The following is a 16,535-nucleotide window of genomic DNA, read 5'->3' on the forward strand; positions in this document are numbered from 1 at the left end:
ATAATAATGAAATAAATAATGAAATAAAAAGATTATCCAAATACAGTTTGATCGTTTATAAAAGAAAGCTTTCATCTTAGTTAAAAAGTACAAATTTCGTTTTGGTTTTCAATCTTGGGCTAAGGAAAGAATTATTAACTGCAACATGATAGGTAGCATAGGCGCATTTTGCAAATATTTCCAGAATTAAAAAAATCAAACTTCTCCAAAAAAATCAGAACCTTACAAGCTGTTAACATATATTTTTTTAAAGACGCTAATAATTCTTAAAAATACCAACGTTTTTATTTCTAATTGCAAAAAATAATTTATGAAAAATCTGGAGTCATTTAGAAGCGAAGAATCTGTGAAAAATTTCATCGCTGAAATGTTTAAAAGATATTTCATTTTTTATCCTTTTGTGTTTACGATTCCTTGAAACGCCAAATAAATAGGATAATTAAGAAATCCTGGTATGCGATATACTGACCGCGAGACCAACTGACCAATTTAGCGTAGGTGGACTGAACCAGTCTTGTTACCTGCCTTGAAATCCACTAGAACCCCGCTCGAGAGTCTCTTCAGATGTACTAGGCGTTTTATTCCTCTACTCACTAATGGATAACAAAACTTTTATGGAAATAAGTTATCCTGAAAACGCCTCTTAAATAAACATAGAAATGTCTCTTCTAAAATGCAGCATTCATCGTTGTCTGAGCCAAGGAATAGAATTAAAAAAAATCTATTCGTACATACAAACCCTTCTGTTTTTCACTCAGGAGATGGGGTAATGAGGATTAACAGCAGTCATAACCTACCACCGTAACGTGTGGTTAAATCAGTTAATGATGAGTTATAGGTGCAACAGTTAATCCGTGAATTGTGGTTGTGTGTTAACAAACAAGCCGCGACGTACCACAAAGAATGATGAAAATATTATAATGGACGTCAAGTTACTCTAAGTGACAATAAATTTAACACATTTTCGTGATTTATTATCAATAAAAAAACGCGAGGACTATGAACTTTTAAACAAAAAATTATCAACTTCAACGTGACAAAATTACAGTTATATTAACAAAAGCAACAAAATTTTATGGTACTACATTGTAGATATAACGTGACATTGAATTTGATCCCAAAACTACATCACACCTTTAAAATTTTGTTTATTTGTACCTGTCTGTCTTAATCGATTAATACTGTTTTTTTCTGTTATTTGTAACGTGACTGAAAGTGTCACGACGTATTTTTCAGCGCAAACACCATTAACATTGGAGATATATAGTTCAGCCACGTTCGTCTGAGCCACCATAAAATCATAAACATTTGCGGGCGACCGCAACGGGACAGCTCGTGGTATTTTCAGATTTACGATGACGACCAGACAGCTGGCCTGTTTGGGGATGATTTTTATATTGCAGGGTGCTTTGGTAAATAAAGATCAGGTAGATATTTTAAATATTTGCAGATTGGGTTGTAATAAAAATTCTGTATTATACAAATGAAAATTTAATCCTCCACCTCGCTTTCGCTATCGTCACTTTCATCGTTTACATGTACAATAATTTCAGGAAATTGTGCTTCTGACAGATAACTATTTTTTATATTAACAACATGGTTGCATTACCTTGAATAAATTTGGAGCAGTTAAGTAAAAAAAACTTCAAAGAGTTGGCTTTAAGCTTCTAACATGATGCGGTAGCTTAGTTCCTTTATTATAGAAACCTAAAATCGTTTGTTTTTTATCTAATGGGGATTATTTTTCTCTGTCTTAAAGAAAACGTAAAGAGTAATAAATAACGTTATTTAACTCATTTTTGACAAAAATTTGAGATTGACTCTTATGCTTATAAGGTACCGAGATGTTCAGGTACATACATAAACCCAAAGTAGATAATTAAGGACCGTTAAATGTCATTTAAAAAAATACTAGGGAATGAAAGTTAAATCAGTGGTGGAAATGCTCGTTACATTCAAATTAATTCGGGGTGCTACCCCCCACTAAACTTTTACATTTTCGTATCTTTGCGTTACAACTTTACTTAGTTCGTTGACCTAATTAGGGCCAAATGTAAAAAATTAGATAGTTTACTTTGGAAAAGTTGCGTCAACCATATTGTTAATATAGAAAATAGTTATCTGTCAGAAGCACAATTTCCTGAAATTATTGTACATGTAAACGATGAAAGTGACGATAGCAAAAGCGAGGTAGAGGATTAAATTTTCATTTGTATAATACAGAATTTTTATTACAACCCAATCTGCAAATATTTAAAATATCTACCTGATCTTTATTTACCAAAGCACCCTGCAATATAAGAATCATCCCCAAACAGGCCAGCTGTCTGGTCGTCATCGTAAATCTAATAAAAATACCACGAGCTGTCCCGTTGCGGTCGCCCGCAAATGTTTATGATTTTATGGTGGCTCAGACGAACGTGGCTGAACTATACTTCGGCGTGAAGTTATTTTGTAACGTGCATGTTGTACCTGTTAATTACTAATGTACTACTGTATAATTACATTACAGCATGTTAGTACACATTTAAATGACAAATTTGACCTTTTGTTAAGAAAACAGAGATACTTCAGGACGTGGCTGAGGTAATAAGCACTTTGCAGGAGCACTCGTAAAGTCTTCTTCAACGAAAGTGATTGGAAAATGATAAGACACCAAGGAGGTTTGCTTTTTCAAACTTTTAAATTCACAGGGAAATACTTGACTAAATGCCTGTTATACAATGCCTTCACGATTTTTTTCTGTGCTATTATAATAGCTAGGTACTTAACTGTTTACAACGTGGGTAGTTTAACAATTTGCTAAATGAATGAGTTACTTTAATGACGTATGTAAGCTAATTACATATATTGAAAATAGTTTATTGTAAATATGTTTTTCTGTAAATGGTAAAGTCATTATGCGAGTAAACAAAAACTGTTGCAGGAAGTCTTGAAAGATTGAAATGAAAAATTTCACAGGAGAATTCAAAAATTTCTTCAGGTTAATATTCGTTATTCATTTTGTTAACCAGTGTGAACTCTATTTTCATTATTGATTTTAGTACTTTGTAGTTTTTATTTCTGCCTCTGATTTATTGTCCTTTCTGATAAGGTTTCTGACTACGTATTTTTTTGACGAATTCCAGTTTAGGTTGCTCATACTCATATAACATAACTCTTTTTTTGGTCTCTATCCAAATTGTAATTTTTCGAAGGTTCTTTCTAGTTATGAAAATAATGCTTTTGTAGTTTATGCACTCCTGTCAGTTTTTTGGAACTATATTTTTGTTCAATTATCTTTTCATCATCTCTACCATTCTTTTTTTGTCGTGCCATGGTGCTTTTTTTATTCTTCTTGCCATTGACTATTTTTTGTTCTTTATTTTAATCTTTCAATATCTTTTTCTTTTTTATTTTCATATTTTTTTCTTTAAAATTTTTTTTTAATATGTTTTCTATTAAGTTTGTAAAATGATCACTATTTACCTTTTTCTATTTTTCTATTATTTTGACTATTTTGACATTAGCATCAAACTAAGGTTTGAGAAGTTGGAATCTTCAGCGTCTAGGCGTCTAGGACCAAAGAACGTCTCGATATCATCGCCGGAGTTTTGGTGGAGTGCGCATGAGGTTTTTTTCAAGATCGAATAGCACAACAAAAAAGTGGTAAAAAATCAATAAGAACTGTATCAGCCACATCATTTGATTAGTTTTCATAAGTCGCGTGTCGTGGGTGTCAAACGCTTGCGCGTTGCAGTCTTAAGCAACTAATCGCCTATCTCTTCGGCGCTCTTGTGTTTGTACGCCTGGCAGTCTCAGTCGGCGTGTGACCGTTGTCAAGACGACTACGCAACAAGTGAACCACGGTACACCCACCACATGGTGCTCTTATACGCCTTCAACAATTATCCACAAACGATAAAAGTCACCCCTTGCCCCAAGTGCCTTAGAATTAACGAAAAATCGACATCTTTTCCAAAAAAATCCTCGGAATTAAAGAACTTTTTTGAACATTGTAATATAGTGACATTTGACTGTTGTACATAAAAATCTAGTGTTTAAATCACCTCACGTGCTTTGGTTTATTATTCAGTAAGACAGGATGCTCATCATCTCGGGTAGTGTTTCTGTCAAAGTATAAGTGTTTTTCCCGCCTTTTCCGGACAAGCGCACATTGCGAAGACATTCGGGGAATGTTTTGTAAATAATGTTATGACATTTTGAAAATTTGAAATTAAATCGTGTATATTGTTACGCACGAATGGTCAAGACAAACATACTTCAACGCAAATTGAATGTGATTAGTTGATTTGTATTCAAGTGCATCTGTGTGTATTCATCACTATCACCGGTAATTTTGAAGGAACTTTTGTGATTTGTGCCTCAAAGCTCACCTGTGTGCCTTCAGAGCGCCGATTTTATGGTATTTTCCGAAAATAAATATGTTCGTGAATTGAATTAATTCAAGGCGATTCACTCTAAAGAGCAAGGTTGAAATTGGTGTTGGTGACTGACTCTATGGAACTCTCGGACCACCGAGGGTGTGTGTTGTCCTAGTGTGCCCTTCGGGGCTATGGATACGGGGGCTTGTTGTGTAGCCCCCTCGGCGACGCCTCGTTCTGACGACCAAATTGTCCCAGCGCATCCAGGAGATTGTTGGAATCCACACCAGAGCAACCATTCGCAACCCTTCGTCGACGCCTGGCTTCTACAAATGCAGGTATGATCCACGGGCCAGGGGAATCCCTCGAAAGTACTCTCAAATTGAATTATTCAGTAAATACTGCACTAATTTATGCATTTTAATTAACATAAGGTTTAATGTTGAAATGAATGTAAATATTTAGATTCTGATTTGCGGGTATTTCCTAATATTTCACAACTTATTATTATTAATAATAAATTTCGACAAATTGTTTAAACAGGAAGTGGTATTTACCTAATTTTAACTCATTGAGCTAACAGTTTTTGCCGGAACAAATTTAGTCATTCTGACAGAAAACTCCTGAAGCATTAGAACGACGATCGAGGGCTTTGAGGAAATTAGAAAATTATAGAACATAAGAGAAATTTTAGCAGCTTTCCTTGTTAAAACGAACTTTTTTATTACTCATAAAATTCTCGTAATTTTAACAATGAAATTTGAGGAGGTTATAACTTTCGACTTGCTTATTAATTGTGTCAAATTACCTACAAGAGACGAATTCTACAAATTTTTTTTAGGGTAGGTAAGTAGGTACTTTTTGTAAGTTACAAATTTATAGGAGACAGCGAATAAATTTATACAAATTTTGTATTTGGAAAGATTACAATATTTTTTGATAATTGTGTTATCAAATGGTGATAGCTTTAGCACTGTGCCAGTGAATTTGTATTTAATAACTTTGAACTCGTTTATTAAAATTTTTGAAATGTATGTTGTATTTTAGGAAGGACCATAAATTTCTAAAAATTTTTAATAAAAACTATTCCAATGAAATTTCATTCTAGACTTGCTTATTAATTAATGTTTCAGACTGGAAAATTAAAATTCCTTTCGATAGGCTCTCGTAAAATTTTCAAAGTGCATTTTCCCTAATGAAACTCAAGAGGTGTTTTTAATTAAAACTGTGCTCATTGCACAAGCAAATAAATTTTGTTATGATCGACAACGCAGTTCGTAGTAATTAACAGATTGTTATTTTTCCTCGTTAATGGGTCTTTTCTGTGATTTAATGCTCGTTGAGAAGTAAAAGTGACAAGTATGTTAAATGTTTTACTGTTGGAGACCTCCACTTTTTGCACAGTAAAATTCGTTGCTGCATAATTTTCAGTTTTTTTTTATTTACAACAATACTTTTCACTCATCTTCTTACATCATCATTTTCCCTTTATGCAATGCCATGATGTTCGAAAAGCAACAAAAGAATCTTAGTCCGGAGTAATAGTTCGAAATTGAAACCTGAAATCTGTCTGAATATAAACAGATTTTATAAATGGCGTCAAGCTGGGTCCTTTGGCCGCACTTATTCATGTTCACTCCTGGATACTTTTTAAAGTGACCGCATTTTTGGCGTTGTCCTTGTCTAACGCTGATGGTTCCTACGGGCTATTTTAGATTGTGTGGGACAATGACAAGGAAAAATTAACATTTTACTTTAATTTCAATTTGTTCCGAGCATACAGAATGAGATTTTCTTGCCAAATCATCGAGATCAATGTCGACAGTAACACTGATTGTATAATTTGAATTTTTAATAGACACAGGTCTTTTGTCTTTCCTTCTGTTCATTTGTATGCGAACACTTTATTCTGTGTGGTTTCCAGTAAATGAAGAAAAACCCGAGAGACGCGAGTACTTTTTATGATGCATCGCCGTGGAATCGTAATTTTGTTTAAGTCATCGATCTAAAATTAAGTGCGGTTTTGGGGTTATTCGTGGAGCACATAAATGTGAAGTTGTAATTTCATTACAATCGTTGAAATTATAATCACGCAGATATTCAATTAAGATATGAATAGTCTGAAGGCTGTTATTAACTCAATTCTGAATGAATTGTACACTTAATTAATAAATCAGTATTTAAATTACTTGTTAGAATTTGAAAGCCTAATTTTGTTAGAATTCGATTTAATATTCATTTTAAGCGAAAAACCGGTGTCCACAAATTGACAGTTATTTCGCGGAGTAAAGCTGAATTATGGAAGAAAATTCGATCTCTTTCAACTGTTAATGTTAATAAAACTCGTTTTTCTTATTTGTCGATGTGCACTATTGGCCGTTAAGAAACGTCTAAGTACACAGTGCTTCGTGTGAGGTAACGTTATTACCGAGTAATTTAGAAAGCTAATTTTATTAACGGAATGAAAGTCGAAAAAAGTCCCAATTTTTGAGGTACGGGTGGGTTGCAAAACTGAAAGATCAATAGGTTTGAAACCTAGATTTAAAGAGTTGGATGTCGGATGTGTTTATGGATAATAAATTTTAATTATATTGAAACGAGTCATTACATAGCGAGCGTAGTCAGTTTCGTAATTGACTAACAATTTAATAATTTGTCTTCATATTGGCGTATCAAATGCGTGATCTTGTGTGTAGTAAACTCTTTAACGAGGTGACCCGAAATACAGGCCGCATACAAGCCCGGAGGTGTAGTGTAAATAATGCTTATATGTCTAGTCGAATTAGAACTTCATCTGAAACACCTGGGCAGAACAGAAAGACTAACAGTACTCGTATCACACAACTATTGTCAAAATATTCTAGTGTTGACTAGTCGAATAAATTATAATTTTATATTGTTGTCGGTGCATTAATTTGAAATAAATTTGTGTACACCCACTTTGGTTACACTCCTGAAGTTTTCGTCAAATCGGAATTTATAGTTCCCACCAATGAATATAATTAAGCACGGAATCATTAACGTGCGCGTGCAAAATAAATCCTGTAAAACGGTGCAAATGAGCATGAAAGCGGGCATTATAACGCCTGTTTATCACAGAAAGCCGTATGGATGTCGGAAATGTGAGTTTAGTGAGTGTAGTCAGCAGCCCGTGAAGAGTATCATGCTATTTACACTATTACTCGCTTTTTATGTTATTTAATTAGGGCGTTCTTCGTGATCCTTTGTTTCCATACTCGTTATTTAACTTCGATAAGGCTCAGCGCTCCGACTTCTTTCAAATATTTCTGGAATTTCTATGACTTGGGTAAATATGTGGATTAGTGATTCGAGATGGGCACCAATTTGTTACCGGAAAAGACCTACACCAAATGGTATTTATGAAAACTCCCCAGGAAGAATTTCATTTACTGGAATTTATAAATTTTATTTATGCTTTAAGCACCATAGACGACGAGGTATGGCATATTTCACGTCAAGTAATTTTCTGCTGTTTTGACCTCATGCTATTACATTTTATACAAGAATTTTTACGGAGATAATAATGAAACGGGAATTTTGTCAATTATACTTATTAAAGCTTATCTTTACATAATCAAGATTGGAGGTGTAAATGTAATTCAGAAAATGAAATGACTTTGAGCTTGACTTATTTTAATTAATAAAAAAATTACGGGAAAAATTGCAGTAACCCAAATTACAGCTAATACTCATTTGTTTTAAACAATGACAAATAATAATAATTAATATGTTAAAAAAAATAGAAAGCATTTTGAAAAAAAAATTGTGGGCAGAAAAAGGCGAGGCAGAGATAGATTATAATTATGTGAAAAAGACTTTCGCCAAAGTTGGTGGTCTTGCCCAGAGAATACTAAAAAAAAATTTTGGCTTTCGTATTTTTGAAATTCAATTGAATTGTGGGACTTAACTAAACAGCTTTGAAATGAAAACGTGTCTTATCAGACACCTGGAACCTCTTAATTTAATAAATTACCAGTGGTTAATGAGACCGGTGAAGAAGAATATTTTAAAGCAGATAACGTTGATGCAGCCAGACGGAAACACATATCCAACTATGTAAGCCATTTTATGATTAACTGTCCAACTGTCTATCAAACCATTGCAAATATTTTTCGAGCTTTTCTCTCCCTCATTTACACATCAATAAAAGTCATAAATAAATTAGTCTGACGGTTCTATCTCACCTATCAGTAATCAATCAGTTGGGCCATTTTCTAGTGGGCTGATAAATCTTTTTTAAATTCAAATAAGCTTTCACAAAAATTCCTTCATAGCTAGTAGCAATCGATCTCCATTGTGCGAATTCACTTTTAGTAATAAATCGTTAACAGTACGTATACAGGTGTTTCTATAAAGCACTTAATAATTTTTTGCTCTATTCAATTCAAGGAAAATGTAAAATTTTCGAATCTATAATCAATCTTCCAAGGTGACCTCATTGATGTTTTTAAACCAGTTTGAAATCTCTACCATCGCATTTTTCTAATTTCAAGTTTCTCTTGTGTGGTAATTGCCTCTGATCTGGCTGTGAGCGCTTTTCGGAATAGTTGAACATTTCTCCAGGTTGCCATTTTTTTGAATTCTTGCTCATCAGTGAAACACATTCAGATCGACGTCCGTTTTCGTTTGGCAGAGATACGAAAAAAGGCGGAAAAACGTGACAAATTTTTAGATTGTTTAACCGACAAGGTCAAGCGCTGGAACACATTTAATATCAACAAGTAGTAATTTGATAAATATTTTTACGCTACAGTGTGGATTAATTTCCGGTGTCAAATTAACGTGAGGCAATAAATTCGATTACCGGAAATTTCTGTTTAATTCCCCAAACGGTTCGGATATCCGATTAAATACGTCAACATATTCCCATACGAAAGTAACACGCTTCGTTAAGTTTTTGTACAAAGGGGCAATTTCCATATTTATTATCTCAATCAAAAAAATTTGTTTCGACTGAAAACGTCAACCGCCCGATTCTAGAAAAGCATTTACATAATAATATATCACCGAATGATTTGCGACTTGCTTTCCAAGATACTATTTTCTTCAAAGCAATTGCCAATAAGAATATCAAATTACAAGAATATATAATTGTCGATAAGTATGAATTACGAGCGATGTAGTGATGCTAGGAAGGTATAATAAATTATGTTAGCTAAGACATGACATAACTTTTATTGAGCTATGTGAAATTTTAATCAAAGTACAGTGCCTAGCAACACAAAAACCTTGTTCAGACCTAGGACAAGACTGGCGAGGTTTAAATCAAGTTTAATTTGTATAAATTACGTTGTGTTACCTACCATATAAAGACAGTAAGACAGTAAGGAACACAGTGTTGAATGTCATAAATAAAAAACAACAATATTTCAACCTAGCACCCTTCCAATTGTCTCTGGAAACCATTTAAAATTTATAATAATGGTAATTGTAACAGGAGATTTAGTGAAGTGTACTTATTAACACAATACGAAAAGTAAGCTCGTACAGCTTTATTGCCCGTTTTTTTAAATATTAAATGTCTGTCAGCTTGATTTGTAGTTGAACGTCGCGTAGGTCGTTTTATTAATAGTTTATGTAGATCACTCTGTAGAGAAGCACTGGAAGATCGACAGTTACAGCACAGTTGGCTATTAGAACGAACTTCTTATTTCTTTATTTACCATATTGAAAGCCATATCTGTGATTTAGTGTGTGTTGTTAAAAGAGGTGTACTTAATAATCGAGAGCATTTTCAACGAGATTGGTTTGTCTGAAACTTCTGAATTAATTGAACGAAAGAAGCGAAAAATGTTGATATTTTTGTTAACTACAAAATATGCGACACTCAATTTTTATCAATCTAAAATTTTTGGTTTTAATGTTGTTTTAAGCTTCAGCTTTTTCTTCTAGAAGATTCAAAAATTTGGAATGTGAAAAAACGAAGGAATATAATTAAAAAAATCTGAGGATTTTATCTAACTAAAATTTATTATTCCAGTTACCATTGCAAAGATCAGATAAATTTTATTTGTTAAAATGATCTTAATTGTCCAAGATTAAAATGATCTGTAGAATCTTAGGATGTACCTAAGACTACCTACTAGAATAAAAATCGATCTTGAAATGCTATTTTCAGATTTGCTAAATTATTTCCAGGCATTTACCTATTCGATGCTTTAGATATTTTAGATACATCTGCTGATTTTTTTTTAGTTTTCAAGATATTCCTCAAAATCTTTAGATCTGCCGTCGATTTTTTTAGATAATCGTACTTTTTTCAACTGTAAACTTTTATTTTTTATTCAGATTTACCTATGGATTGTAAAATTTTCATATTCAGATGCTTAATAGGATTAATAAGAGATTCTAAGCTGGAATTGTTTGATGTACATTGAAGAAAATCTAAAGGAACAGCAGATTTTTAAGAATTACAAGATTTGAAAAATATGCAAGATTAAAATGCATCAAATTTCATAGATTTTGATCGATCTTAATAACCTTTGGCCTTGAGGTGTTTGAAATTTCGGGTTGTCGCCAGCGGGCCAAAATTTTGAAGCTCCGGAAACGATTTTGCTCGATATCTCCGGAATTGTGGCAAATATAAAAAACCCTTTTTAAAATCGTTTTTCTCGCAATTTTTTAGCTTAGCAATTGATCTTCGATAGTTCGATTTCGAAATTTTATTTTTTTCAGTATGGAAGTTAGCTGCTTTTTGGTCTCAAATTCAGACACGGTCAATATCTCCCTTATTTATAAAACAATAACAATCTAACAGGTCGAAAATTCGATAGTCAATTTTCCCCACTTAAGTGTTAGGGGTAAACCAGTTCAATGCCAATGTCAGTCCAGCTCGAAAAATTAGGAATAAAAACGCTAATAAACAAGTGGCAAAAAATGCCTTTATCGGAGTTCCCGTCAGTTTAGCAATGATAGTGGGAGAGAAATGTTGGTTTTACAGTGCAAATTGTTCCAATTTGGAATATTTTGAGTTCAATTTTTTTATTCTTTGTCAGTGGTTATGATGAACTTAAAATTATGAAAATTGTTGTCTGAATTTACGCGTGATGACATTGGGGAGTGCATGAGAATGGAGTGTATTTGGTCATTTTTCGTAATAAATTCAGGTAACTTTATCATTATTTCATTTCTAATTAAAATTTCTGTTTAGTCTACAAAGCGAATCGGAAAAAGTGAGCAAACGGACCAATCGAGATAAAGATTGGACCTTTTGAGGGCTCCATTTATTTCAAACATTTTTTTTCTCACGTTTTTTTGCATCATTATCTACATCGGTGTCTGATATTGTGGTTAAAATCTGTGCACTTGATTCGGGTTTATGATACGATCTGATAAAACTAGGTTCTTCGAGCTATTCTTTCCATTTCTTGAATTTTTGATTCATACCGTTTGAAAAGTTTAAAGGTGTCAAAACGGAATGGATAAAAATGGTGAAAAGTAGGATTTACCGTAGAAAATTTTCCAACACTTTTCGAAGAAGTTATGTGCGTGACTGTTAAATCTGACAGTTACGAGTTTATTTACTATGAACCGCAAATTCTCAACTGAGCATATCTGCGTCTTTATGTTTCTGATCCGTTATTGATTTTATTAGAAATCGATACATCACTCCATCTCTGAGTCACATTAAAATCTAAAACCTCTATAAAATGCGGATTTAAATTTCGTATTACTGAACTGTGGGTGTAAGAATTTTTGTCCACAAATAACAGTTCTTGAAAATTGCAACAAAGCTCTCTAAATCACGTTTGCGAAATATCGAAACATTAGGTAGGCACAGTAGAAAGAAAAATTGTAAATTATGTTATGAACGTTATTTGTGCAACAGTAAGGGCATTGTTCGTTCGGATGTTCCCGTGCCGGTAAACATAAAACAGGACAGTGTGGGCCGTGCAAGATACCAACATAAACATATTATTACACTAATTGTTCGGCGTCGTAACTTAACACCTATAGCGTGAAGTCGGCAAAGTGAACTCGTATACATTGGCAATGCATTGTCCAGTTTGACAGATATACTATCTGGTCCATGACAAATGTTTGCCAGTTATAAAAATAAGTAGCGCAGGAGCTCCGGCCCACACGGTTAGTTCTTTCCATACACTCCATAATAATGTTCATATCGACAGCGGTAACAAGCGGTAGTATTTATTATTATTCAGCGCTACCGAGAACCAATATGTCAGAAATTTACATATTCAATTTCTCGACATACGTACATAATAATAGCGAGATAATAATGCGATAGGACGGACTCAATGATATCTGGAAAAGGAATCCAGCCGGAGGTTGATGAGATCGAGCTTACACTGACCAGCTTCATATTGTCCTTGAAAGCTCGACAACGGTGCTTTGTGAAAAATAAAAAAAGTGCTTCTAACTCAGCTTTTCTCGAACTCGTTATACCTAGAAAGATTGTGTTTTAAATTAACGGTCAAGTGGAGAGCATAAATCGGAAGAATAATGTTGATGTTTTCAGTGCCTGATCACATGCAGAGTTTTAAGGAGTGATTTACTGAGAACTAGGAAGTTAGCCGTAAGTCTTACAACTTGCAGTACTAAAGGCTTATAAACATGCCGTCATACTATCTCTATTTTGCATATACGTTATGCCTGGAGACAAGATAATTAAGGAAGATTGAACCTATATCGGGTAAATTATGGCTTTTACCAGACACAATCCAAATACCTTTCAGGATGTCTGCAGAGAGAAGAAAACGGACAAAAAGGTTCTCATTGTCTTAAAGATAGCAGACCAGTAATGGCCTCATTTAGCAATTATACCAACATTCTAAGTATCATAACTTTTTTATTAGTACCTACTCTAAAATGCTATTTCAACTTTGAGAGCACATTTCGGTGGCCAAGATAAAAATTAACACATCAATTCCGCTTTCACAATATATCTAGTTTTTAATCAGTTTCTTGCAATTTTCTTCTCTGATCCGACATAATTTAAACTGTTTTACTACAAGAGTTTTACAGTATTTTTATGGACTGAGGAGTTCGAATTGTGGCTAAAATTTATGGGTCAAACTTTATTTTTATAGCTAGTTACACAACCAAGATGTTCTTTTATACACTTAAACCTTACTTTTCAAATCGTAAATTTAATTATAATTTAATTAAAGCGAAACCGCGGCTTTACATTCACAAGTTTCATCAATAAATGTCACAGATCCGGAAAAAGGCGAATAAATTAATAAATTAAATGGTTTTTCAAAGGAACATGGCTCGATAAACGTTGTAAAAATATTCGTAGATCTATATTTCATTTTCAGAAACTTAAGACGGAAATCAGCTCTAATCTTTTAATCCAAGTTGGTTCAAAATTTTACATTTTCCAGATACGCAATAGCCGCCCGTTTCTTATTTTTAAAACGTGTTAACTTGTCTGACAGGTTTCTTTTATTTTTAGTTTCAAACCTAATAAAAGTTGAATAAAGTATTAACACAAGCACAAAGTAAACGTTTTGGACGAACAGTTGTTTGCTATTAATTATGAAGGATACGTTTATAATAACATTAAGTAAATTAAGTATACAGCAGCATAATTGTTTTTTTATGTGATTTTTATGTGTGGGACGAATTTACTTTTATGACCATACTTTCACCGGAACTAATAACAAATTGTTTCTTAAGCTCCCTGCTAATTTTGACGGATGTTGTAATTAAAAAAAATATTGAAATTTTTGAGGATGTCGTTGTAGTCGTATATCAAGCGATTAAAACGTGATCCAGTGTTAAGTACAAATCGAAGTATATTAAATTGCAAATGGCCCCCAAAAATGGTCATCATAACCATATAAAACTGCTTTGAATCGAAGAAATTTATAGCTCAGAGGACGATTTGGAAGTTTATTGATAGCTAACAAGTAATTTATTAATTTTCTTATTTGTTGTTACGGGTTTGTACGCTTTTGATTGCTTCCTACGCCGATATCAACGATTATGATTTATAACCGATACGTCATCATCAAATTACCATAAACAATTGAAATATTATGAACCTTTTAATGTAAGCATCAATAAAATAAAAATGTGATTGCATCATGATGGTCCTCGTAGTGTTTATGGTGTAAGCGAGTTAGTGGTCACGACAAGAAGTTACGATAGAGATGCCGGCACTGGTCTGGGATAGTTTAACCACCACCCGCTGCTACTTAATGGAGTTGGTACGTTACGAGGACCATCCACTGGCTTCTTATTTATTCCATGTCCACGCTTTGTTTCAGCCGCGTTCAGGTGCAAATGCCTGAAAATGATTTAGTTAACGTTTTTGTAATTGCCTCTTGTAAGCTAATCTAAAAAGAAACGCAACGGTTTTCAGCCTGGATAATCCTGCTTGTCGTGTTGAAACGTCCCCCAGGACAGCGCGCATGCAAACCTGTGCAAAAGCTGATGTTATTGGAAGATAAATATTATCACATAATAAATTTTACCAGCCGTGAAGTCGTATTGGTACGACCACTATATCATTTATTCCATTAATATTAATAAGAATTTGTAATGCAAACATAATTGCGCACGTTGGTAATGCGCATTTATGTGCTGATATCGGACAGATACCGGAAATGAGATATTAGTAGGAACAATGTGGAAAAACGGAGGTGCCCTCTGCTCTCTGCCCCGGAACGTGTACGCACGCAGCTCGCGTAGCCGTCCTAGCGTGACTGATTACATAAATCAGCCTTTATTTCACCCACTGCTACATGGGCTTTTACATGCACATTTGTCGTCTTTTCAGAGTACTTTTAATTACTTCTCTGGAACTACGAAATTGGGTGCTCAGTCAAAAAAAAAAGTTTATCTTAGTAATTTTAATTAGATTAATTCCTTCGGATCTGCATAACAACGAGCAAACTGTTTTTTCATTACACAAATTAAAATGTTTGTCATTCTTGCATAAAACATCATATCAGCGTTAAAAATAGAGAAACGAAACATTCGCGTGTATTACACTTATTACACTAATGCATAATTCTATTTGACGATACGAGTTAATTTAATTAATTTCAGTGACATTCAACAAAGATCTGATTTCTAGTATGTGTGCACATGACCTAATTGTAAAAGTTAATATATTCGTTCTTTTTATCGCATTTTGCATAATGACAATCGCTAGCCTAAAGAGAAATTGAATGAAATTGCGTCATTCGGGAAAATCAGCTTGACATTTCGAAGTAGCGTATTTATACCCTTTGACGCACGTTTTCCGATGGCAGTAACTTCAACGCTGGGTCATACGGGCAACCCACACAATCTTCTATCATTAGTTGATGTGTCGAATGAAACGTTATTTCCATTCTCCGGATGCTAATAAGTCTTCGCTTGCTCAAGCGTGTGGATAGTTTATGGGGAGGTAGGGGATGATTTGTGGGCGGATGTCGCGGCGAGTGAACGAATTGAGGACGGAGCTAAATAGCGGAGCAATTGTTGAGCTTCAAGAATTTTGCGTTATGACTGGCGGAATTTATCATATTATAAACACCTAATTTACCAAAAAATAAAGAATATATGTAGTTGCCAATTCAAATTCCACCTCCTTTCATTTTCAATTTTTTTTTGTAGATTAAGTAGGTAGAATTCCAAATCCTTTTAGGTTTTGTTCAGATTTTTAAATAAATCAATTTTCTTTTAAAATTTCGCACTTACAAAATTTTGTTTCTGTATTCAGGGTCCGGCATCACTTTTGTCCCACGCCAAAATCCAAAATTAATTTTACAAGTGCAATTTTGCTTACGTTTATATTGACAAAGCTCTAAAAGCTGTCTTTTATCATCAATAGTTTGGCGACGGGACGCTTAACAAATGTAATTTTTGGCGTTTTTCGAATTTTTGTGAAAACAAACGCTCACTACCATTTATTTTCAATCTCAATTTAGTGTATTTGGGTTGAAAATGCGTTGGCAAGTGTATGAAAATTTTCAAATGTCCTTATTTTATTAAGCACGATTTTAGGGGTGGCCACAAGTGTTGCCGGACCCCGAAGAAGTATATTCCACCGAATTAGAAAAATTTTATTTTTTTTAAAGTTAATAGGTTTGAAAATTTTTATTTTCAAAATTAAATTTTTAATTTTTGCTGAAGTTTTAATTTCCAAAATGTGACTCTTTGTATTATGCATTTGATCTTTTTTAAGACAGAAGC

General features: G+C 33.6%; 1 protein-coding gene across 1 annotated transcript in view; it reads left to right on the top strand.

Annotated features, from left to right (window-relative positions):
• The first annotated feature begins 4,038 nt into the window (after positions 1–4,038).
• Positions 4,039–16,535, top strand: part of LOC148179528 (uncharacterized) — an 82,911-nt gene continuing 70,414 nt past the window's right edge. Inside the window, exon 1 of the mRNA XM_088030432.1 lies at positions 4,039–4,702. Coding sequence (XP_087886558.1) covers positions 4,556–4,702 — 147 coding nt within the window. The 5' untranslated portion in view covers positions 4,039–4,555. The remainder of the gene's footprint in view (positions 4,703–16,535) is intronic.

Source organism: Gnatocerus cornutus, chromosome 2 (assembly GCF_029298725.1).
Source record: "Gnatocerus cornutus isolate USDA-ARS CGAHR chromosome 2, icGnaCorn1.1, whole genome shotgun sequence".
Classification (NCBI taxonomy): Eukaryota; Metazoa; Arthropoda; class Insecta; order Coleoptera; family Tenebrionidae; genus Gnatocerus; species Gnatocerus cornutus.